Source organism: Bactrocera neohumeralis, chromosome 4 (genome assembly GCF_024586455.1).
Source record: "Bactrocera neohumeralis isolate Rockhampton chromosome 4, APGP_CSIRO_Bneo_wtdbg2-racon-allhic-juicebox.fasta_v2, whole genome shotgun sequence".
Lineage (NCBI taxonomy): Eukaryota > Metazoa > Arthropoda > Insecta > Diptera > Tephritidae > Bactrocera > Bactrocera neohumeralis.
In genome coordinates this window covers 14788184-14812691 of record NC_065921.1, presented here as the reverse complement: position 1 = coordinate 14812691, position 24508 = coordinate 14788184, and the positions used below count along the sequence as shown (strand labels likewise).

Sequence of the window (24508 nt, the reverse complement as noted above, 5' to 3'; positions counted from 1 at the left end):
TCTTCTCGGTCTAATGAATCGACTCAACACATTTTGGCTAACGTTTTGGGTTCTCTACATACCCAAATGCCAGACTTACCAAAATATTTTTGCAGAAATGACGTCTAGTAGAGATCGCAAAAGAAGTTTTTGACAACAGGGCCATACATTCATCAAACGCATAATTACGAGTAGCAGGTTTATGAATATTACGAAACTGTTCAACGATCTTGCGAATGGCGTTTCTAAAATAAGTCTAAACCAAAATTCGTTGAAGGCACTGAAATCCATTTCCGCCGAGGTTTATTACAAGTATGGAAAATTGAACCAAGCTTCACATTAAAATACGTGAAAATGAAGTTTTTATAAGGTCGGAACAAATTTTATTAGATGGTATACAAGCATATGATTTGAGCTTACGCCTTTACCAAATATTTTATTTAGCTTCTTTTCCACTAAGCTCTACTAGAGCATTACAACCGAACTGTAACGGTGAAAAGCTATAGAATATAAAAAAATTCTGTAACTTTTTCTGTAAGCGTTTTGGGTTCCCACAAAGTTTTTGTGTGCTCTAAATCCATTGCTTCGTTATTAATTGAAAAATTGACAGATCGAGGTGCTTCGTCTTAAGTATTAAACCCCAAGCATGGTTGTCTCTTAATATCGAGAGCGTCCATTGTCTGATTAAATCCGTCATGCTTTCTCCAGAATAGATAAGGCAGCGAAGCAAATGGGTCTAGTGGTGAACGAGGGCAACACGAAATATTTCCTGTCATCAAACAAACAGTCGCCACACTCGCGTCTAGGCTCCCACGTCACTGTTGACGGTCATAACTTTGATTTCTATATTGGAACCAGCATTATCAACAACAACAACGTCAGCCTCGAAATCCAACGCAGAATAACTCTTGGTGCTACTTCGGGCTGAGTTGGCAATTGACAAGTAAAGTCGTCTATCGACGAACAAAAACCAAACTGTATGAATCACTCATTGTTCCCATCCTGCTATATGGTGCAGAGGCATGGTCGGTGACAACATCTGATGAGTCGACGTTACGCGTTTTCGAGAGAAAGGTTCTGCGAAAGATTTATGGTCCTTTGCGCGTTGGCCACGGCGAATATCGCATTCGATGGAACCATGAGCTGAACGACGACATTGGCATAGTTCAGCGAATTAAAAGACAGCGGCTACGCTGGCTAGGTCATGTCGTCCGAATGGACGAAAACACTCCAGCTCTGAAAGTATTCGACGAAAGTAACCGCCGGGGGAAGCAGAGGAGAGGAAGACCTCCACTCCGTTGGAGAGATCAGGTGGAGTAGGACCTGGCTGCACTTGGTATCTCGAATTGGCGCCAAATAGCGAAAAGAAGAAACGACTGGTGCGCTGTTGTTAACTCGACTCTAACCGCGTAAGCGTTGCCTATGCCATTAAAGAAGAAGAACCCAGTGTGGATACTACAACTTACCTTTTTTTGCTTATTGCTTCATCATTCATTTGGTTGTTTATTTCAAAATCTTCACGTTCTTAGTTCAAAGAGTTTAAAGAAATAAATTCGCAAAATGTTTTATTTTTATTAATTTCGTTTTATTCATCCGAATATCAATTTTTTAATTTCCGATTATGAACATTTTTGGTATGTAAGAATCCCCCGTAGAAAGAAGAATTGCATTTATTTTCTTATACATTTCGGAGAAAAATTTAGCAGGTAATTAATATTCCATTTCATTATTGAAATTTAATGATTACTTTAAAATTTTAACAGCTATTAATAAGAAGCTTATATAAAAAGGTTATGTAAAAAGGTTATTTAAAAGGGTTCATTCAATATCTATTTCATCCACGCGACTGCGTACACGATTTTTCTTCTTCGACTTTTTCGTGGGCGACACTGGTGGAACCAGAAAGGTTTCTAGAAACTCAATAGTACTCAGGATCGTTTCACGGCTTACATTGCCAATGTGATCTCGATCGAAGTAAACAATCGGTTCGTTGGCGCAAGTACAAGGCGTGGAGCGTAGCGGATCAAGCTGCTCAACATCGCTGGGGCTTGTTGTTGCTGCGAAAAAAATTAAATGTGTTGACAAAAACCAAAAACGATTTTAGTTTTGTATATTAAATGTAATTAAGTCATATAATAAATAATTTTATTAATTTAATGTTTTTTTAATAATTATTAAATAATTTCTGGAAAAAAACTATTTTTCATCCATAAATACACTTTTCCAACAAAACATTTAATACCTACCGAAAAGTGGTCTGAAGCACTGCTTTATCTGTATCCACTTTTGGCAAAACTGCTTTATGGCGCTATCGTTTTGTTTGAAAAATGTCCTGGCCGTCGCATCGACACGTCCTTGCATGAAGGTCGGTATAAAGGGCCATTTGCCTTTGGCGGCAAAGAAGCAAACTATATCTGTAGCGATATCGCATTAACAATAATTTAGTGAAAGTGTTTTTTAAACACTTACATGGAATATTGAAGAGATGGAAGAAGCCGCGCCGCTGTTCTAGACCAGATTTCGCTAGTATGCCTCGCTCTTCTGTCTTTAAGCTCGGTCCAAATAAGCGGCCTTCCTTTTGAAGCGTTTCGTCGGCGCTATCTGCCAGACTAAATGGTATCTCCTCGATGCGTACGCTGCGCAGATAAGCCTGACTGAGCGCCAGTTGGTTGAAGATCCAAAGGAGGCAGGTGGGCAGCACGCACCAGACAAATTGTTCGCCCAGCGATTTCATTTTTAAATTATTATTATTTTGTTATTATTTAAATCTCCTTAAATATAATTTCAATTTCGTTTGTCAAGCGTGACTTGTGTTCGCTTTCAGCGAATTATGAAATTCAACTGAAAGCAGTTATTCGCGAAAGTCCTGTATTATCCTGCTATATCCTGTAGGTATCTATTGCATGTTATTCACTTTAATGGCGAATGTACGTTGCAAATAACTATGGAAAATGCATGCTTTGCATGTTAGTGAAACATTTCTATTAATTTCCATATATGTTTGTGCTTGGGTGTGTGTATGAGCAGCGCTTTACACGCTTTTATATGCATATAATTAGCAGGAAAAATCGGGATAAGTTAATGGGACTAAAGAGCAATGAACCGTACGCGGAAATCTGTGTTAAGTAACATGAATAAATTAGTTTCTTTTAACTTTGCTTATGCAACCAGCCACAGCTCGCATGTATTACCGATTAAAAGTTCATCATACGCCCTGTAGTACACGCTGCAGTACTTTTATACGGTAGAAGCATTTCAAAATTACGAGTACCACGTCTCTTTTCATGCTTGAGCGTATACCAAAAAACTGGGCAAACATCTGAAATATCTTGTAATAACAAACAATTATAATTTTAGCTGATTTTTTAACTTGGTTGTAAAACTCTTATTCATATGCGCCACAATAATTATACTTAGTGCGATTTAATGAAATTTAACTAATGGTATTTAGGTTCTTCAAGTATTGAGCCAACACCTTAGGGCTGGTAGATATTATGAGATGATTTTGTTACAGAAATCCACTTGGATATTCATTATGTTGGCAAGAGTTCATAGCAATGACAGATTTATTTCATTCATAATTGTTCATTTTACCACGATAGGTAGTTCAACAACAATGATACAAAATTTTTCCAAAGTTAAATTATCTACCTCAGCATAAAACATTGTTAGTTCTTTAATCACTCTTAATTCGGAGGATGAAAATTTTTAAATTTATAGAGAGCACCATTTAATTTTTCACATTTTTCCCTATTTCAGGCATGAATTTCAGGAAAACAAATTTTTTTTGAAAAATGGTGAATGCTTGAAAATAAAAATCATATTTTTTTACGCGGTTTTTTTTTGACAAACTTCCCTGGTGGTCTGAAAAAAAAAATGAAAAGAAATTCTTTTTTTTAAATATTCAGGGAACACGAAAAAATTTTTTTTAAAATGGCGATGCTGAAAATAAAAAGAACGCTTTTTTTAAAAGAATTTTTTTATATTAAAAACAAAAATTTTGAAGATGTAGTAAGAACGATAAAATTATCAAGTTCATACAAAATTTCAAATAAATGGGTTGTATAGAACTTGAGATAATGCCGGTACCGTGTGGAAAAAAGTAGTTTCGAGAAAAACGCGTTTGAAAAATTCGATACGACCGAACCGTGCTAGGTCCTGCGTCACTAAAGTAACTGTAGCTCTTAAAATAATTTTAATTAAAAAAAAAATCGAATTTTTCAAAATTTTAGAGTAGATCACCCCCTTAACAACCTTTTTGAATTCTTTTGATTCAGCAGCCATTCGGCCGGAATCATGTCAGCAGTTGGGGCACTTTTTTTTGGCACCTGCGAATACAGCACATAGCTCTGGTATTTTTCAACATTTTTGTGAAAAAAACAATAATCTTATAATATACCTGAAAATATGCCTTATTATGTCCAAAGAACTTCGAAACATTCTATTGAATACTTTCTTTTAAAAAAATTCACGAAAATCGCCTAACTTTTCATGGGTTACACTGGTATAGCCCCTTAAATCATATTTCGAAGGGCTTTTGCCACTCGGATTACGGTATCTCGAAACATGCCTATTGAATGATGACTCATCAAACCGATGTTTTAATTGCTCAAAATGTAGTAGTTCCAGTGATTCGTTTTCAGCGATTGGTATTCTGTATTTCTTGAAAGACAACTGGCATTCAAACAAATACTCACTCAGAATTTACTGTTGTGCGTTAATCTGGTATGGTATGGTAGCGATATGTCAACTAGTTCCAAAGAAACAGGCAACTATTTGCTTGGAATAGTTTCGTGCGCGATCAACTTTTGTTGGATTCGGCTAATCGTGAAACACCCATGCAGTCGACTACTGTTTACTTTCGGGCTCATATTGTACGTGTAAATCCCAGGCTCATCACCTGTCACGATGTCGATGTCATAGGGTTACCAATTCCCGAAATATGAAAGGCAATGGCATCCGATGTATTGTAGAATCTATTATTAATCCAAGTTTCATATTCATTTGGATAATGAATGCTGAGAAAATATCATAACTTACTTTTGAACACGAAAACTTACGATTAAAATACATATATACATACATAACTGTGAACAAAAAATAGTAAGACTTTGTTTATAATTTTAAAATTCTTAATATATTCTTCAAAATCTATGACGTACCCATCAAAGTAATCCCCCTTGACCCCAATAAACTTGTGCCAACGTTTTTTCCAATCCTGCAAACAATTGTTAAAGTCAATTTCTGCATTAGCCTTCAGTGCAATTCACGTTTAATGTCTTCAATTGACTCAAAACGGTTGTTGAGTTTGCTGAATAGCCAGAAGATACTCGGAGCTAAATCAGGCGAATTCGGTGGCTTCGGCACGATATCACGAAGAATCAATGCAGTATGCGACGGTGCATTATCGTGAAGCAAAACCCAACAGTTGTCGGTCCATAATACCAGCCTCTTTTTACGAAAAGCTTCGCGCAAACGACGCATAACTCTCAAACAGTATTCCTTGTTGACAGTTTGAACGGTCGGAAGGAACTCGGCGTGTACCACACTTCAATAATCGCAGAAAAGTGTCACATAACCTTGATTTTTTGCCTGGTTTTTTGGCTTCGGCTCACTTTTGCCACGATATTCGGTCGATTGATCATCTGTTTCCAAGTCGTAATCATAGATTCAAGACTCGTTGCCAATAATAATACGTTTCATGACATCCTGGTAGTCGGAAAACATTGTTCCACAGACGTTAACGCGGCGCTGTTTTTCGAAAAAATGAAGTGATTTTGGAACCAATCGTGGTTTCACTTTTCTTAGGCCCAAATGATCCCTCAAAATGGTTTTCATTGATACTTCCAATATTCCAACGATGTCAACAATTTCTTTATTTTATTGACGTGATGGTGATGGCAAACAATTGTCATCGAAGGCCTTTTCCAACATTCTGAACGTTTCAGCACCAGATATTTGATTTCGCACACTAAATTTAATGGAACTTTTTTAATGAATAATTTCACTCATCGTAAAAATCGCCGAATTCACTTTATGTACCTCAGAAAGACAAGCGTATACTAAACACTAATGATTATCTTGATGTGACATTTGGCACAGATGTCGTTGACAGTCATACCAACCTAGAAAAAAAATATTTCGACGAATGGGTTTTCGCGCGAAACTTAAATTAAAAAGTCTTACTATTTTTTGCCCACAGTAGTATATGTAAATATATTTTAATTTAATAAAAAAAACAAATGCTAATTTCTTGAAGGCATTTCACATTTATTACAAAAACAGTGAGATAAATTTAATATCATCTATACATACTATATTACATTAGGTACTTAGATCATATGTCTATATATATAACTTATAAATTAGCCATTCAGTAAATAAATATATTTTGCACAGACTTAAATATTATTCAGAAAATAATTAAATTTAACTTATTACTTTTTCAAAAAGTAAAGAATTTTCGTAAAACTAATTAATATTTACATATGTTTTATTGTGTAAGTATATGCTAAGTAAATGCAGTAAAGCAATTGAAGGCACCTTTTCGATTGGCATATTTTGCTTCCAGTTGTAGAAAGCGATAGTTTTTTATTTTTATTTTTTTTTTTTTTTTTTTTAAATATGCATTTATATATTTACATATGTATGTGTAATTTGCTAAACTAACATTTAATTACATATTAATTTATGTACAAATATTGTCAAATTCACTAAACGAAACTTGTTTTCATATTATTGCATTAAGAAAGACATTTTACACTAAGCGAAGCTAAGGCTACAACTTTTAATACTTTTATGTTTACACGGGGCTCTAAATGTACGATGTTTGTAAAAATAACGGGAAAATTATTACTATTGTTTACTAGTGTAGGCACTTGTAGTTTTGGCGTAACGATTTCGCCTTCAGTTCGTTGCAATTCGATATCTAAGTTCGTATCTAGTACTTTTTGGCACCAATTTGCTGTATGGCGAATTTAACTAACAACTAAATTTATTCGAAAGTAAAAAAAAAAACGGAAAAAACTATACACTACCCGCCCAAAGCGATGCAGCCATTAAGTAGTTACATTTTCAGTAATTGTTATAGTTGTTGCTGTAGTTGTAAATAAATTGCTATTTAATTGCAGCTATTTTTAGCATTTGTACATCTAAATTATGCGCTTTGTTGTTGTTGTAATTAAGCAATTACGCACAATCACAGTCCTGCAGCATTGTGCGATCGTTGTGACTCTTGAGCGCGAGCGTGGGCGACACTAACGGTTGCTGTTTGGGCGGCAGCGCATTTACTTTGGTTTTGACCTTCGACTTCTTCTTCTTCTTTTTCGAATTGCGACGACAGCAGTACCATGTAAAGACTGTAAATAAAAGGAAGGGGGAATTAAATTGTTTAATAGTTTTTTATCGCTTTTTGATTCGCTTACCAAGCACAGCTAATGCCGCTGCCGCTGCGATCGCCCACCAACGCCAGCTAAGCACTTTGGCAAGTTCAGCCTCTGCTTTACAGCTATGATACGTCGTTGAATTGACAGTTTGGTTATATGGATCCGGACATTTGGTGTTGTCGAGGTCGTCTATAAATAGATTTTGTAAAATTTTTGTAATTAACTAATTGGTTTTGGTTAAAGGGAGGCAAAATAAATGAATAATATAATAATAAAGTTGTAAAATGTACATCTAAACATAATAATTTTAATTTTATCGATAACTTTATATAATTTAGTTTGTTTACTATTGATTGTTTTCGGCAAAATTGTAGAGAACTAAATTACTATTTTTTTATTAATATGTGTGTGTGAGTTTTGATGCATATGTGTGCCTACACTTGCTTTGTTGAGTGCGTATTTTCGAATAATTGTATTATATATGCACATTGCTATATTTACATTTCCTACTTTTCATTTGAAAATCACACAGCCTAAAAGTATGCAACATTTTTTGAGTTGCTAAGGCGTGTGTGATCGTTGCAGATGATCAAATCTATTACAATTTCTTGTATGTGTGAGTAATTAGTGCTTACCTACGGACACACACTGCATTACTTTTTGGTACTAGTGTCAAATTTAGAATTTTTTTTTACTTTTTATTTTTTTTGCATGTTTCTATAGTCGATACCGTTAAAAGTACCATGTTCTGTATATAGTTCTCCTGATGATTTCCTAATAGATTTTGCTGATCAAAAATCGAATTTTGGCAGGCCAAAATTGATAAAATGTATGGCAACTATTCAACTTTTTTTCAAACCGCGTCCTTTGTCCGTTTTTGGTTTATTTTCTCGATCGTTTCATTCTACGGAGAATATATGGTAGAGATAATTTTTTTAGCTTTATTCACGGAGAAGGTCGGAATCTTTGCAGTGGTGGCGGACGTTTTCGTTGGAGAGTACGTGTAACTCGCAGAATATTTAATATTTTTCTTCAAAAGTTATACTGTGTGCTTTTAAAATATGTATATTCTTGGTATATTTGCCTAAAAACAACTACTGATTTTTTTAATTCGCAAAAATTAGCCCTTTTTGGGGCGTCACAAATAGTGTGTCTTTTAAGGGGTTAACCCATGTAACAAGGCTTCAAAACCGGAAGTTTTTTTATTATCTTTTTTCATTATAATGCCTCTAATGTACTAAGCTCTTAAGTTGATCTAAGTAATAGTTTTGGAGGTACAGTCTTGAAAAGTTGCGGGGCTCGAGATCAGCTATATAAGTAAGTGTTACCATGATGAAATGCCAAACAATACTGTGAAAAATGTCATTAAAAAAGCTGTTATTTACACGACTCAAATGAAATCTGTCCAAAAAATGCTATTGAGAACAGTACCTCTACTTGGATTACTCCTTAGTCACTTTCAATGTATTTTTCTCGAAACTGTGCCAAACTCGGTTGTCAAGATTTTTCGCGAACAATTTAATCGATCTTAATGAAATTTTTCACAGGTCTTTGTGATATAATCTTTCAAGACCTTGTAGAACGATCTTTTTGTACAATTATAATATAAAGTCGACGAGAAATTGTCACCAAAAGTTATATGTTTTGTAAAAACGTCGGCCAAAAACACAGTTTTCCCTTTTTTTGTTTTTTTTTTTCATTCAATACCGAGTTTATTGTCTTAATTAAAACACGCGGAATTACGTTTTTTCCTATGGACCGCCGAAAATGACGTCGTAATGGTCGAATTTCGATTATTTTCCTTTGAAATTTTCACAAAATCTGTTTTAATTTAGAAAATATTCAAAACTAGGCGATTATGTATCTTTGGTATAATAAAAAGTTTGAATAAAATATTTAATTTTTATATGAAAAAAATTAATTAAAAGCTGGCTGGTTTTTGCTCGAGGAACCCCTTAAAATATATGTGCTTCATGTTGAGATGATTTATGATTTTATCTGGTTTCCATATGAGGTAATACAGCATAAAAGTTTAGTTTGGCCTTCACCGCACTTGCAGTCATAATAATTGATTAATGTAAGTAAATGAGTCACCGGATATAAGTACATATGTATATTAATTACGAAATAAAAACATCTTATATATAGCCTTAGGTTCCAAGATTCAAGCTTATGAAGCATAGAAAAATCACATGATATAATAAAATTTCCCATATAATTTATTGGTCATCATTACGCAAATCGCGAAATTTTTCCGTTATGTTTTCAATTGAAACTTAATGAAGCTATCTGAAATCAAATATTATTTAATAGTCGGACTGACATAAAAACCGGAAATTTGTGAACTTTCACTACCGAGTCGAAGTTCTTATGGTCTCTCATTTAGCGATTATCAGTTAATATTCTTTCAAACCAACGGTGGTGAAATTAATACATCTTTTCAAAAACGAAACAATTTAGTTATTATTTTTTTATTTTGTATCGAATTTTTCAAACTTAATATGACAAATTACCGGAAGTGAAAGATTGGAAACATTATTAGGTTCAGTTCAGTCCAAGCCTCATCAAACTTGGCGATTGCGTTTTCTTTTTAGGATTTTAATATTTTCTCTGGTAAACAATTAGTTTTTATAAATATTGGCATGCACTTCTAACAAGCCTTACTCCTTTTTAAGTATTAAATATTTTTTAACTTACCCAAAGATATCGGAACATATTTAGAACTGGCGCCAATATATCGCAAGTAACGATTCACTTGTTGTAGAGCGCAATCGCTGATTTCTGTTTTTGTCAGGTCCATTGTACGCAAATTGCACATATTGGCTAGTGTGTCCACGGTGAGATCAGTCAGCGGATTGGATGAGGCATTAATTTGCCATAATTCTGAAGAAAAAGTTAAAAAATGTGTGTTAAAAGTTTGATATCCGTGCAGTATATTTGAGAGATTGATCATATGTTGATTATAGGTATATATTTATAATACTTAATTACTCACTTGGCAGTACACCCAAATCGGGTAGGTTCTCTAAGCCGCAATCGGCTACATTTAAATATTCCAGCGGTGCTTGTATTGGTGTTTCAAGACCCTAAAGGGGAGAATTAGAATTTATTTTACTAAACAGTGGCTAAAATTTATTTAAAATTTCAGTTTTACTTATAAATATGTTTAATTAAAGAAAATGTTAATGATTGGGTGTGTACAAACCTGCAGATCGCGGTCGAGATTGAAGAGCTCGTTGCTGTCAACATAAAGATTTCGCAGTGAGGGTAATTGGAAGATTTCCAAGGGTATTGAGACGAGCGCATTATTTGATAGATCAATTTCCTAATAAATTCAAGAAAATAAAATAAATAAATATAATTTAGTATATGTGATTTCTAAATAAAAATATATTCCAAATTTTATGTAATAATAAATTAATAAAATGAAATATATATGAGAAAGTGTATTTTAAAGGGTTATTATTTCTTTCTGTAATATATATATCTATAATATACATACATATATACATATGTATCTGTAATTTTCGATTTCAACTCTGAAAGTACTTGAAAACTTTCGAAAAAGATTAATTAATTTTTCATATAATTTTTATATTCTAACATAATTTAAAAATTTATGTCACTATATATCAAAATAAAAATATGTATATAAATATATAAGTCTGTAAGTTTATAAATCAATAATATTCATAATATCTATATATAATATCTATAATTATAATTAAATTTACTAATTACTTGAACAAAATGTCATCACGCTAATATCACTTATGTAATTAACAACTGCAGCGGTGCTACAGAGCGCATGCAATGTTCTACAATACATATGCGCATGTGTAAGTACACATATATGTAAGTATGTATATGTCCCTACACTTACCTCCAACGATGTTAATGGCGCAAATGTGCCCGGCTCCACCGATTGTATCTTATTCTCATAGAGCACTAATATTTTAATGCTTGTGTAACGTTCAAATGAGTTGCGTTTGAGCTTTTTAATGCGATTGAATGCGAGATCCAGAATCTGTAATTAGGCGGGAAAGCGAAAATTTAGTTATATAGGTACACTGATAAGAAGCACAAAATAAGTACACTTCCTGTACGGTTTGCGTGAGAGTTGGAATTAAAAAAATTTTAGCTTGCTCTTGTGAATGTGTGTGTATTGTATGTAGCTAAATGTGTATTTTATAGTAGAGACCCTGATGGAAAAATGCGAAGTCATGTAAATTTATTTGAAATTATAAAATTTTTTTCAGCGATGCCAGTAAGATCCTCGTGTTAACTTCAGAGCGATCATTGAAGATCTCAAAATTTTTTGTGGATTGACTCAACTATTTTGGATAATGCTTGGGGTATGAAGCGTGTCAATGCCAGACTCGTACTAAAAGACTTGAATTTTTACAATTGCGGCCTCGAGTAAAGGTCTCAAATGAGTTGCTTGACAATGTAACTTAGGACCCTACCTTCATCAAACGCATTCCTACTGTTGACGGAAACGTGGGGTTATGTACATTCAAAAGTGATCAACAATGTAACGAATGACGCTGCAAAAATCAGCAGAAGCCAAAATTCTCTGAAGACAGTCAAAGTCATCACGGTCAAGACTTATAATATAATGGAAAATTTGGTTTAAGTGGCATGGCCCAGGAGATTTTTATGAGAGCAATAATAAAAATTTGTATACATGCAAATGTATTTATGTCAATCCGGGTCAAATTTGATCAGATGGTATTAAAAACTACAAGTCTTAAATAAAATAGTCGTTATTTGCAGTATTGTTGGATGTTTTTTTAATTTTCGAAATTATTATTTTTTTAATTCTTACCTCTTTTGAAATTTTCCTAACCAAACCATTATATTTTAGTTAAATTAAATATTTAAAATTTTTTTACCAAGCTTGAAACTCGAAACTTTTCCTACATTTTTCCTGCAGGGCACGGTTGCAGGAAGCGCTCATCAGTTGATGATCATCAAACAAGAAAATATATATAGGTGTATAACAGTGTTTGTATACATACACATATATTTTTTAGGAAATTATCGCGACTTCTTTTGTGCGTTCAATTAAAGTCAATTGAATTTTATTTCGCAGCAGACAGACACCGCTTGCATATAGATATATATGAGCATTGATGGGTGCAAATTCCCATGGAAGAAAATAAAAGCGCACACACAATTATAATAAATCGGATAAACGCTGGCGACTGAGCACTTTATGCGAACCTTATCAAGCTACTTGACACAAATTAACCCTTGCAGATGCACGACGGCGCAACAGCACGGTGGAATTTGCATTTAAACAAAAGTCAATGGTTGACATTTAAAGTTAAACTTAAGCAACTCAGAAACGCCAAAGGTCACACGCGCGGTCAATTGATTTTAAATCAATCAACAGCTAAGCATTATGAGTTAATTACTATTTTTTATATTTTATAAGTATTTATTTTTTGATGTTTTATCACTTTACTCACCTCAACCGACGATTTCAGGTACTGCGGCACCTCCCTCAGATTCATTTCGAAGCAACGGATTTTGAGCATGCGCGACGGCCTTAAATACTGACACTTGCGTTCGTCCTGCACGACGCCGACATAACCGAATGGCATCATCATCTCGGTGTTGATTGTGATTAGAGCCAACAACGCTATAGCAACCGCATGCAAGTCCATACTAAACGAGAGTGAAACAACGAAAGAGTAGACCAGTAGATTAGTAAAGAGCAAATGCAGAGAACGCGCATGATTGCAAGTTCAAATGAATTAAATAAAAGCAACAACAATGTGGCACAACAACCAATGCAGCGTAAAGAAGAAAGGATTTTTGGTGGAGGACAAAGACCTCAACACCGCCGCGGCGTTGTTTCCACACAAATGATGCAATAATGATTCATTGTGTCGTCTGTGGAGTTCGCGCGAAATTTCATTGATTTACTGAATCTCTGAAATATTTTCGTTGTCATACGATATACTCGCGCGCTCAAGTAACTCTATATCTACTAAATTAGTCTGTGCCATTTATTAATCGCAATATTCAATTGTATGTGTGGATGTTGATGCGGGTAAATCGGTCAAAGACTCTGTGAGTGTGTTCCGTTGTTCAAGCACTTAACTTCGGACAATTCAAAGATAAATATATATGCGATAAATATGTATGTACATAATTCGCGATAAACTGTAATATAAAGTGGTTCAATGTCTACTAATCTAGCGTAATACATAAGAATCCAGTTCAATAAAAAATATGCTAAACGGTTTTATAAATGTTCATACATTTTTAGTATGTGTTGCAATAAAAGAAGTACTAACTTGACTGAACTACATCGCCGAATTGTACTATAACACGAATGTCGAACGTTTTTTTAATCACTAACGCTCAAAAGGAACTCTTCTCCCTTCTCTTGCCATCAAAACAGACTCTTGAGCCAATACAAGCATACCGAAAAATTTTTCTGCCACATTTTCAAAGATGCAGATGTTAATTTTTTTCAACGAAACTTTCCAACCTCATCTCATAGAAAATTGAAAAACCCAGATGAACGAAGTCCGCAATGACCACTAACACCATTTGGAACTCTAATCGGATCCAGAGACATAGCTATCTCAGTTTAGCTAACAACTTCTTCACAAGGCAATTTCTCTATCGTCGGTATTAATAATGAAGTCCTGACCAAGACACACGAAATGTGCTTCGATGTCTTTTCGAAGACAAGACTCATCAATATTGGATAATTACTTCCTTTCTCCATCTTTTAAAACGATATATACTCGAGATACACCCGATATAAAGTCCAATATAAATTTCTATACAAACAAGAAGCGTAGAAACCAAACTTCGACGCTAGGGTGAAGAAAGCAAATACAGTATTTTTCACTTACAAAAGGACGGTAGGGTCCAAAAGCGGATGAATCGGGTAGCTCATTGGCTCTACACAGTAGTTGTTATATCTATTATGACATACAGAAATCCGCTATACGGCATATGAAAAGCATACAAAGAGTAGCTAATATCAGAAACTAAACGTAATTTTACACTTGCTGTCAACAGACTTGTTCTGTGAGCAACTGATAGCGAAGTCAGCTCTCAGATTGAGGGAATCCTAACTATTACGTAGTCGCCTGCAATAAGTGGCATTCTATGATACTTAGTAAGTTCCCGTTTCTACCCACTACCACAGATTTTCGAAATCTCATAGAATTGAAAATAAATTCGATCCCCAATATTGTAAAGTATACAGGGACGCAGGGATTAACATATATATGGATGGTTCCAAAGTAGATAATCGAGTGGGAAGTGGTGCCATTTCAACAAGATTAGATACCAAAATCGTCTTCCGTTTACCAGACCACTGCAATCAAAGAAAGTCTTGATGTTCTGAGAAGGCCTTAGGGTTTCGTCAGAGTTAGTGAAAAAATGCTTTGATCTCTTAGTGGATCTAATATCATATTTCACGATAAACCTGCAATGGGTTTCAGGGGATAGTGATATCCTTGGTAACTGTGAAGCAGATGAACTAGCCAGAACAGGCATCACCCTACTATTAGGCTTCGAAAAGGCCACTTTAATCGACGAACATGTTATAAATTTAGCTGAATCTCGGCAGAGTCAATCCCTGACTTGCGTAACAAATGTGACATGAATGGAACAGGGGGCTTACATGTTAACTATTAAAATTCCAAAGGAATGATATAACAACTCTAGTAGGCGTGTTAACAGGTCACTGTCTAATTGGCAGACATGTCAACAGACGAGGTGCACCTTATAAAGGATATTATAGAAGCTGTCAAGAGCTAGAAGAAAAGAAGACAGTAAAACCTCTACAACGTGAATGCAAGGCTCTGCAAAGAAAAAGTATCGCAACTTTTTGCCGAGGGTTTCTGAATGACATTTCAGAGAACGCAAAGATAAAAATACATGCGCTGATGAAGGAATATTAGTCCCGGTGGTATCACAATGGGTTTCCTAAAGGCCTTGATGCGTCGTCACACTTACCCAACTACTTATCTTGTATACAAAAGTGATTTCCGAAGAGTATACTCACTCCTCGCCACTAATCCGAGCTTAAGGTTTCACGTTTATTAACACCTGTCCAGTTTTCTTGGTATAGACATTATAATGCGTTAGTTTAATTTCAGATCGTGTAAAAATAGTTAACTGTGTTAACCATCATAACGGTCAACAATCGGTAAACAAGCTCGGAATGCTACTCGTCTCAGATCCATTAAAATGTAAAGCGCATTGCAGTCTGGTTGAATGTAGCTACTAAATGACACCCGCGGCCTATCAGAATCCTATCGGATCAATGACCCAAGTTTGCCTACTCCGACAATTGGTGGATAGAATTTTAAACCTAAACTGAAGGAACGCCCTCAGAAGATATAATTTCATGCCATATAAATGGGGAATAACGTTGCACAATTTAATCAAATTGAATAATAACAACAACCCAACAATTTTATTATGTGTCGCAAATTAATAAAATTAAACAACCAAGAGCACAATACATATAATGCAATAACTGATTGAAATACACTTGCATATAATAAAAATAATTGAAATTTCTATAAACAAATACAACAAATGGCTTGAATTGCTATACAAGATCATTGCCGATGCAACTCGTCACGTTTTTATTTTCAATACTATTCACGCATCTAAAGTAAAACCAAAAAAAAAAAACAAAATACATAGGTAAAAATTAAATAAAAATGCATGTTTATAAACAAGCGAGTGGCAGAAGCCGGCCATGCAAAGGTGTGACATTCAAACGCCGGATTCCGTCGACATTCCCACCCCATGCAGCAGGGTGTGCGACAGACAGCTGAGGTCGCCGCGCACAGGTGGGCACGGACGTGCACAAACAATTGCAATGAAGCGTATCAAATGCGCCCCGGAAAGTTTACTTCACAAAATCACCGCGTTCGCCATTAGCGGCGGCGACGCCGATCGACCAAGTACGAGCGCACGCCGCCCACCAAACATTGCCACCATGCACATAGGTACATATGTATGTGAGTGTGTGTGAGCGTTTGTAAAAGTCAAATAACACTCACATAAACAAACAAACAAGCAAATAAGCCGTGAAATGCGCGCAAACAATGCTGATCAATTGCTCTTCCTCGTATTATGTCAGCTTAATCGCGCATAAATAAATACAAAAACAAATGGAATGAAACAAAATAAAAGGTAAATCGTTCATTTTAAAAGAAAACAAACAGCATATTGAAATCAAATTAACGAAATCATTACAAATGTCAACGCGCCAATCCGTCAAGTGGCACGGCAGCGGCAAACTGTCAACTGCCAAATGTCTAATAAACAAATAAAAAGCCATGTGTTTATTTATATGTATGTATGTAAATACACAAATAAGCAGATAATTGCGACAACATTCGCGTTCTGAAGCACCGCCGCTGCGTTGCTAAGCTTCAGCTTGCGGGAAGTGGGCTCGTCAGGCAGGTGTAAGAGCGTAAAACATCAACAATAATCAAACATACACATTATATACAAGTACATATGTATAAATATATGTGTTTGTTGCTGTTGTTGTTTATTTGTGTTTTTGTATATGTAAGATCACTTAACGCTATTAACATAAACAATACTCTTTGCATGTATGTAAGTATGTTGTAAAATAAGCATTCTACTGAAAGTGAATTGGCGGAGACAGTCCATTGACTGAAGAAGAACAAAAAGATAAAAACAATTGCAAGCTAACCCTGATCTCAAAATGCACTAAATTGAATTGGATAAGCTCATCGTCCGTCTAATGGGAGAATTTCGCAGTGAAAAATGCAATTTAATACATATGTACATATACCTATGCATATTTACATATGCATTCTCATATCTGTGTTCATATGAAAAATAATTTATATCAAATAAAACGTGTAGAACAAGAAATCAATGAATGCTAGTCAACAAATCTGTATCTGGAAGGCGCCGCAGGATTTGTATCGTAAAATACCTAAAAAGTTTTCATTATACGTATGAGCATCACGAGAGAATTTCACTTTTGTACAAACATTTGGAAGTAATATCATTCTACTAAAATTCGGCATAGTCTTTGGTATTTGTGGTGTTTCTAGTTTTCAAGTGAATGCAACTTCGAAGTTAAAGCTGGTCGTAATAATTTGGGAGCCAAAATTAAATTTTGCAGATTTTTTATTAGATAACACAAGACAACATCACTAGATATCTGTGCCGTTCGATACCAAACAAGGTTTCAGACAAGGCGACTTCACGAAGTTTGTAACACCCAGAAGGATACCCTATAAAGTATACATATATATAAATGATCAGTATGTCGAGCTGAATCGATTTAGCCATGTCCGTCTGTCAGTCTGTTTGTATATATACGAACTAGTCCCTCAGTTTTTATGAAATCGTTTTGATATTTTGCAAACGTCATTTTGTCTTTAAGAAGCTGCTCATTTGTCGGAACTGCCGATATAGGACAACTATAACATATAGCTATCATACAAACTGAACGATCGGAATCAAGTTTTTGTATGGAAAACTTTCACATTTTACAAGATATATTCACGAAATTTGGTATAAATTATTTTCTAAAGCACCAATGTAATCTCCGAAAAAATTATTCAGATCGGATTACTATAGCATATAGCTGCCATACAAACTGAATGACCGGAAATAAACGCTTGCATGGGAAACTTCGTCATTTGGCGATATATCTTCACGAAATTTGGTATGAGTTATTGTTCATAGAAATAATGTAATATCGGAAGAAATTGTTCAGATCGGCTTACTATAGCATATAGCTGCCATACAAACCGAACGATCGGAATCAAGGGCTTGTATGGAAAACTTTCGCATTTGACGTGGTATCTTCACGAAATTTGACATGGATTACTGCTTAAGGTAACAATATAGTCTCCGAAAAAATTGTTCAGATCGGATGTTCAGATCAGAATGTTGAATGAAATATCGACATAGTTTAACTCTTTTTGTCTTATTTATATTTAATTGCTTTTAGTTATAGTGTTTAAATTAGAAATATGTAAATACTTCCTTTTTAAATTAAAAAAAAAATGTTACTCCAATTTTTAAATTAAAAAATATTTTCTAAATTATTTATCCAAAAAATATGTAATTCTTCTAATCTAAAATATTTTAATTAACAAATCAGTAACCACCTATATTTGCATTTAAAAATTAAATATGTATTAAATAATTATTATTACTAATTTTTTTACTAATACTTTGAGCCTCTAGAACAATCTGCAATTTTTTAGATTTGTAAATTTGTTCAAAAAAAAGTGATTTCTATATATATATTTTCTGATATATTTTTATTGTAATAATTTTAAGAGCATTTTAAGCCAATATTAAAAAAAACAACAAAATTATTGTAATGCTTACTTTGTTAGGTGCTTGTACTCGTGCTTCAAAAATTAAATAATTATTCGTATATCACATATCTGAATCAGTTCTGTGTAATCCTTAAAATGATTAACTAAAATTTAACTTAAAAAATTAACAAAGAAAAACTCTTATGTATTGTTAATAGTAGTACTTTACTTTCCTTCCTCCTTCCTCCTTCCTCCTTCCTTCTTTATTATTTAATCTTTTTATTTTTAAGTACGCGGTCACACATTCACCCTCACCTACAGGTATCTTATCAATTAACGCGCTTGTGGAGACAACTTTTATCACTGACACATTTATTAAACAAGTAGCACTGTTTACCTTTTAACAAAATGAATCGTTTTAATTAAAAAGAAAAGAACGTATGTATGTACTATATGTATGATACAGCAGCACTGCAATAAATTTAGTTCAGGAACGCCAGTATGGAGTTGTAAATCGCCCGCTGACTACTCGTATGACTATAAAATGTTGGCAGCACTACCAACCGCACGAGCGAAAGGAATTTGAGCGCATCGCGCAAAAAGCACACCAATAACTGTAAACCGTAAATTAAGGAATAATTAGTTGACATTTAGGTGGGAAAGCGAATTGCGATAAATACCGTTTTCGATGAGTTGACAGAAAATATCACTCACTGCACTTATTTGTAGCTCATTTGTTGCGAGTTTTTTGTTCTTGGCTTTTAATTTCATATTTCACAAGCGCTTGACTAGATACTGCATTGTTGAAAATGCATGTCAACAAATTATGCTGACCAACGTTGTGAGCTCGAATGCCTGTCCGCGCGGTAATTTTCGCTTTGTTTCTCATTAAATGATGATGCTGACAGAAGCCGCAGAACAAAAATAAAAATCCCGTGGAAATTAACGATAAATACAATGAGCAAATAACTGTGATATATAAGTATATATGTATGTATGTATATCAATATATGTACATATATGTATGAGCGAATATATGTACATATATACATACTTGTATGTATGTGAAGTTCTCATGTGACGTCTATTGCAATTGAAAAACAATAAAACTAATTTCACTTCGCATGCAACGATTTCAATTTCCAAATAAAAGGCGATAATGCCCAGTGGGCGGTTTTAGGGCGAAAGAAATTAACGGGTTTACATATTTTAATAGTAATTTGTTGCATGCAATTTTGTTTCAATATTTTTTTATTTTTTAGTACATCGTCTGATGCTGCGCTTAGACATTACTTACATTATTACTCGATCTCTTTACATGTATGCCTAATCTTTCGCATAATAGCAAAAAATGCTATATAACATATGATAAATATTCATATAAAAACAAGTAAGGAAGCGAAGAGTGTAAAGAACATTTGATTTTCAATTAATTTATATTACAGTATTTTGTAATTTTATAAATTAGTCACATTAACAGCAAGATGAATAAAACTGGCTGAGTAGTTTTCTTCTTAGGTTCTTAAGTATTCTGCAGCAGAACTCTCAAGAACTCACATCAATTTGATGGGGAGATCACTGAGAGTCTTTTCAGAAGAGATACCTGCCATAAATACAAATGATCTTATCGATCTTAATCATATATGAATAATTATGTCCCTTATGTTGTTTATTGTGGAATATATGTACATATGTACATAGTAGCCTTAGATTAGAAGTCAACTAAACTAGTTCTTTTGATTGAATATTTTATAATATATACCAGAAGTGAGTAATAGTATAATATTTGCAGAAGTCGGTTGAAATGTATTTTTAAAGAGTCGATTTTGATCGATAAGTTTGTATGGCAGCTAGATCGATTACAACGATTTGAAAAAAAAATGTCGCGAAATTTTCACTGAAATTTTTATTTTTTTTTTTTGTAAAAATGTCTGCCAAAACTCCAATTTTCAGTTTTTTTCCCTCGTGTAAGTTCTAAGTTAAGGTTTTAACTTAAACACGTATTTTTTCACTTTAGATGATCCTGTAAGGAACTATCCTGCCAACGCGGGCTCATCGTTTTACCAAGGAGTCGACGGAAATGGCATCGCAATGGCCGAGTTTAAAATATTTTTTTCCCAAAATTTCAGAATTTCTTTCTTAATAGTTTATATAATATACAACAATAAAAAATTATAATAAAATATTTCATTTTTTATATTAGAAAAAAATGTTGAAAAAAGGCCGTTTTACCCGATGAAACCCCTTAAACTAACCTCAGGCACTTGACATTGAAATAAAAAAATATAAATATATATTCATTGATAAAACTTTGTGCGCAGTTTCTTATCGAAATTCCCTTTAGAAATATGCTAACAATGCAAATAATGCTAAAGTCGCTGTTTGCTGTGGCTCAACTTGTCTACTTGTTGCTATAGACGTTTAAATTTCAAAATAAAACAAATTAAATACTTTGAAAACCGCGATTAATTGCACTTTTTTCTAAAAGGATGTGGTTTGATTAAAATACAAAAAGAAAATTGTCGAAGCAAGAATTACTCGTTTTCAAAAGTCATAATTTGCCACACCAGCTTGATAAAAGCACTTTTATCACTTTCATTATATAAATACCCAAGCGTGAGCACACACAGTTCTCTAGTATGTAAATACTATATATCCAAGTATGTATGGATATACATATGTATGATTTTTTATTTATTTTCAAGATTTATTTTTAAAGAAAATTGGCAACCCCGTTAAGATGTCTGTGTGTTTGGCAGGTGCTTACGAGTATGAATTTGATTCATTGCTTAAAAACGCTTGCAGATAATTTATTAATAAACAATAAACTAAGAATGTAGATACTTGTAGTACAACAAGATAAATACTGGCTGCTGATAAGATTCACCCTCACTAGGGTGACTAATTTTGACGAAAGCTAATTAATGGGAATTTCTATGCAGAAGCATGAGTGTGGCTGAGCGGAAGTTCGTGGATTATGATTAGCTAAAAACCTTTCTGGATATATCTTTTTCTTGATTGGCCAGTCATTCTTTCCTTTCGCTGTTTTCTGGATACAAACTTAGTATTTTTGACCAAATCATTGTCCCTAAACGTTAATAAATAAACCTATAAAAATATTATCATTGATTAGGAAAGAGTTTTTGGTAGAAAAAATTTTCAGTTCTAATATATTTATAATATTCTAAGTAACGAAAAATCTCATATAATGACCAACAGACGCACTCAAACAGGTCTAAAACCCCTAATTACTAAATATTTTTTCAAATAATCGGTCCAAACTGCCATATTAAATTCCAGCTCTTGCTAATTGTTGATTACTAATAAAATATCATTACTTCCCAAACACTCTACATGACTTATCTGACATGTGAAAATGTCATTGCTGACAGATGAAATTTTCAAAATGCACTAACAAATTGACCTCATTTCCCCAAAGGGGAACCGACAGCATGCCTGCTAGCGCCCATTTATAAGCTTGTATAACTGTATATATGTACATATATACATATAAATATATACAGTGACAACGTTGGGCAGCATTTTCTTTGTGCTAATTTTAATTTCAGTTTTCTAGCCCTTCACACCACGTTAACCTGCCCTACACACGTTCATCTCTCACGCAAATATAGTAAATTTTATCGCAAGACGTGATGCGTTCCGTTTAAATCTGTGGCACCCTTTGGGCCTGACCGGTGATCAAATGCAGTCACAAACGCATGAAATGGAAAAAAACATAAAACAAGATGAAAATCATATGAACATCAGAATAGTGTAGAAACGACAGAGCAGATGTGAAATTGTACAAAATTATGATTTTCTAAAAATAAATCCATAATAATAAACATCGTAAAAGAGGGCCAGTGGTGGTGGGCTGTGATAATAGCGAAAATTTGAAAAATCATTTTCGCCGATATTTTTCAAACAAATTTTCAGTTATTTTAAGTGTTTAATGCCTTTTATGATTTACGCTGTCGTAAATAAGAAAAAATTATAAATTGAACACATGTGGTTTTGTCCGATTTTTATTAGCACGCAGTTTTATTATTTATTTTATTTAATATGGATGTATTGCAATATCTTTAAGCAGAACTATGATTTGATCTCACTAGGAATTTTCGTTTCTAATGATAACCTATATGCAGATTTTATCTGGATTTTATCATAATTTGAAGCTTGCGATCTAGGGTGTTAGGCAAGTTGATCGCCAACGTCAAGTATTGAATAATCTATCAGTACGACACACAATTTTTCCATTAACTTCAATTACTTTAGGTTACTTTAACACATTATCACTCATACGGCCCTTCTGCCTCGATTCGTAACTAATGTTTTATTCCTACTTAGAACTTCTGACAGTCAATATTTCGAACAAATATTGAGACCTTTTAACTCCAGACAGCCTGAGTCTGAAGCAAACACATTAGCATCACCCAAAATATCGACGGATATCCCAAAGTCAGCAGACTATGAAGGTTCCAGCCTAGTTGTACTTATTTGGAGAGGTTTCCTTTTTTTTTAATAGAGCAATTTGAAAAGAGACTCAGGATTCCAACAGTAACACCATGACAAAATATCGAATGTACTAATATAATTTCAAATCATGACAAAGAATAAACCAAGCCAATGCGAGAGTACGAGAGATCTTTTGAAAGTTAACTCTGTGAAGTGAGGATATTTTTTAAAGAAATGCTTACGTGGACCTTTCAAGTAAAAACCAAGAAAATACGTTAACTTTGGCTGCATCGAAGCTATAATACCCTTCATAGGTGCATTTCTTATAAAATAAAAGAGTATAAACAGATGTTTAGCTTGATTCTAACTGATCAGCTCGCATGACAACCATATATTATAGCGGTTCAATATCTACGCTTCCGATAAACGAGCAGCTGTTTGGAGAGAACACGCCGTGGGCAGAATTTCACATCTATATCTCAAAAAGTAAGGGACTAGCTCGACAAACAGACAGACAGACGGACTGACGGGCATAGCAAAATCCACTTAGCTCGTCAAGCTGATTATCTATGTATACGAAAGTACTTAATAGGGTCTTCGACGTTTTCTGTTGGCTCTCACAAACTTAATTTTTTATTTGGAAAACACTTTCAATCAGGAATATCTCATATCGTGCATTTAGTCAAAACTCTCCCTAGAGGTATTGTATTCTTCCGTCGAATTGCTCTATTTTATATAATATATACATATATACATACTATACTAGGTTCCAACATGACTGTTACACATTAGCGATTCGTTGGCCAAAAATATAGCGAAACCGAAAGGTAATATAATTCTACATGCCACATGTTGCACGCAAAATCGGTGTGAAGATAATTTTTCTCTTTTCATGTGGCTTGTTAGTATTTATAAACTTATGGGAGGACAAGCTAGGGCAGCAAACATTTAATGCTCATGAATTAACCGCTATAGTTCCGCATACCTTGGTAAACATGATATTAACCCGAAACTCATAAATTCATACACAAACATATTTATGTATGTTTTTGTAGAAATCATAGAGTTTTTTATTATGAGTATTTTATTATGCTTCAGAGAAATGATTATGAGTGTTAGTGAAAGGGAGTTCCGCCAATAATAGGCGGTAAGAGGCACCGCAAGCATAATGCAATGCACTACTGTGAGCAAAAAATAGTATTTTAAACTTCGCACGGAAACCCATTCGTCGTAATATTTCTTTCTAAGCTGGTACGTGCCAAATGCCACATCAAAATAATTATTTGTGTTTAGTATACGCTTGTCTTTCTGAACCACGTCCAGGACGGCCATCAACATCAACACGTCAATAAACAAAAGGAATCGGTGCTTCAGAAT

The 24508-nt window shown here is 34.0% G+C and overlaps 2 protein-coding genes across 4 annotated transcripts in view; both read right to left on the bottom strand.

The window, feature by feature from the left end:
* Positions 1-1700: 1700 nt before the first annotated feature.
* On the bottom strand, positions 1701-2713 carry LOC126754754 (uncharacterized). Its single transcript, XM_050466854.1, has 3 exons — positions 2449-2713; positions 2226-2393; positions 1701-2036 (listed from the first exon to the last, which is right to left on the bottom strand). Exons 1-3 carry the CDS (start codon positions 2711-2713, stop codon positions 1798-1800), a joined length of 672 nt encoding a protein of 223 aa, XP_050322811.1. The 3' UTR covers positions 1701-1797.
* A 3515-nt stretch (positions 2714-6228) lies between these two features.
* Positions 6229-24508, bottom strand: part of LOC126754750 (immunoglobulin superfamily containing leucine-rich repeat protein 2) — a 36464-nt gene continuing 18184 nt past the window's right edge. The window contains exons 1-9 of one of the 3 annotated variants that reach the window (XM_050466834.1): positions 19357-19502; positions 19074-19290; positions 12839-13037; positions 11248-11391; positions 10570-10689; positions 10360-10450; positions 10062-10247; positions 7404-7553; positions 6229-7337 (exon numbers count right to left, since the gene is read on the bottom strand). In XM_050466834.1, coding sequence (XP_050322791.1) covers positions 7168-7337; positions 7404-7553; positions 10062-10247; positions 10360-10450; positions 10570-10689; positions 11248-11391; positions 12839-13036 — 1059 coding nt within the window. In that variant the 5' untranslated portion in view covers position 13037; positions 19074-19290; positions 19357-19502 and the 3' untranslated portion in view covers positions 6229-7167. Of the gene's footprint in view, positions 7338-7403; positions 7554-10061; positions 10248-10359; positions 10451-10569; positions 10690-11247; positions 11392-12838; positions 13038-18746; positions 18850-19073; positions 19291-19356; positions 19503-24508 lie in introns of those variants that run through there. The other 2 variants (XM_050466835.1, XM_050466833.1) reach the window with 2 other exon arrangements.

Excerpts from the sequence above, each read along its gene's own strand:
- LOC126754754 (XM_050466854.1), bottom strand. The coding sequence starts at position 2,713 with ATGAAATCGCTGGGCGAACAATTTGTCTGGTGCGTGCTGCCCACCTGC. Across the intron at positions 2,394-2,448 it reads CCATCTCTTCAATATTCCAT|ATATAGTTTGCTTCTTTGCC; the intron begins GTAAGTGTTTAA and ends ATATCGCTACAG. Across the intron at positions 2,037-2,225 it reads GTGCTTCAGACCACTTTTCG|CAACAACAAGCCCCAGCGAT; the intron begins GTAGGTATTAAA and ends TTTTTTTCGCAG.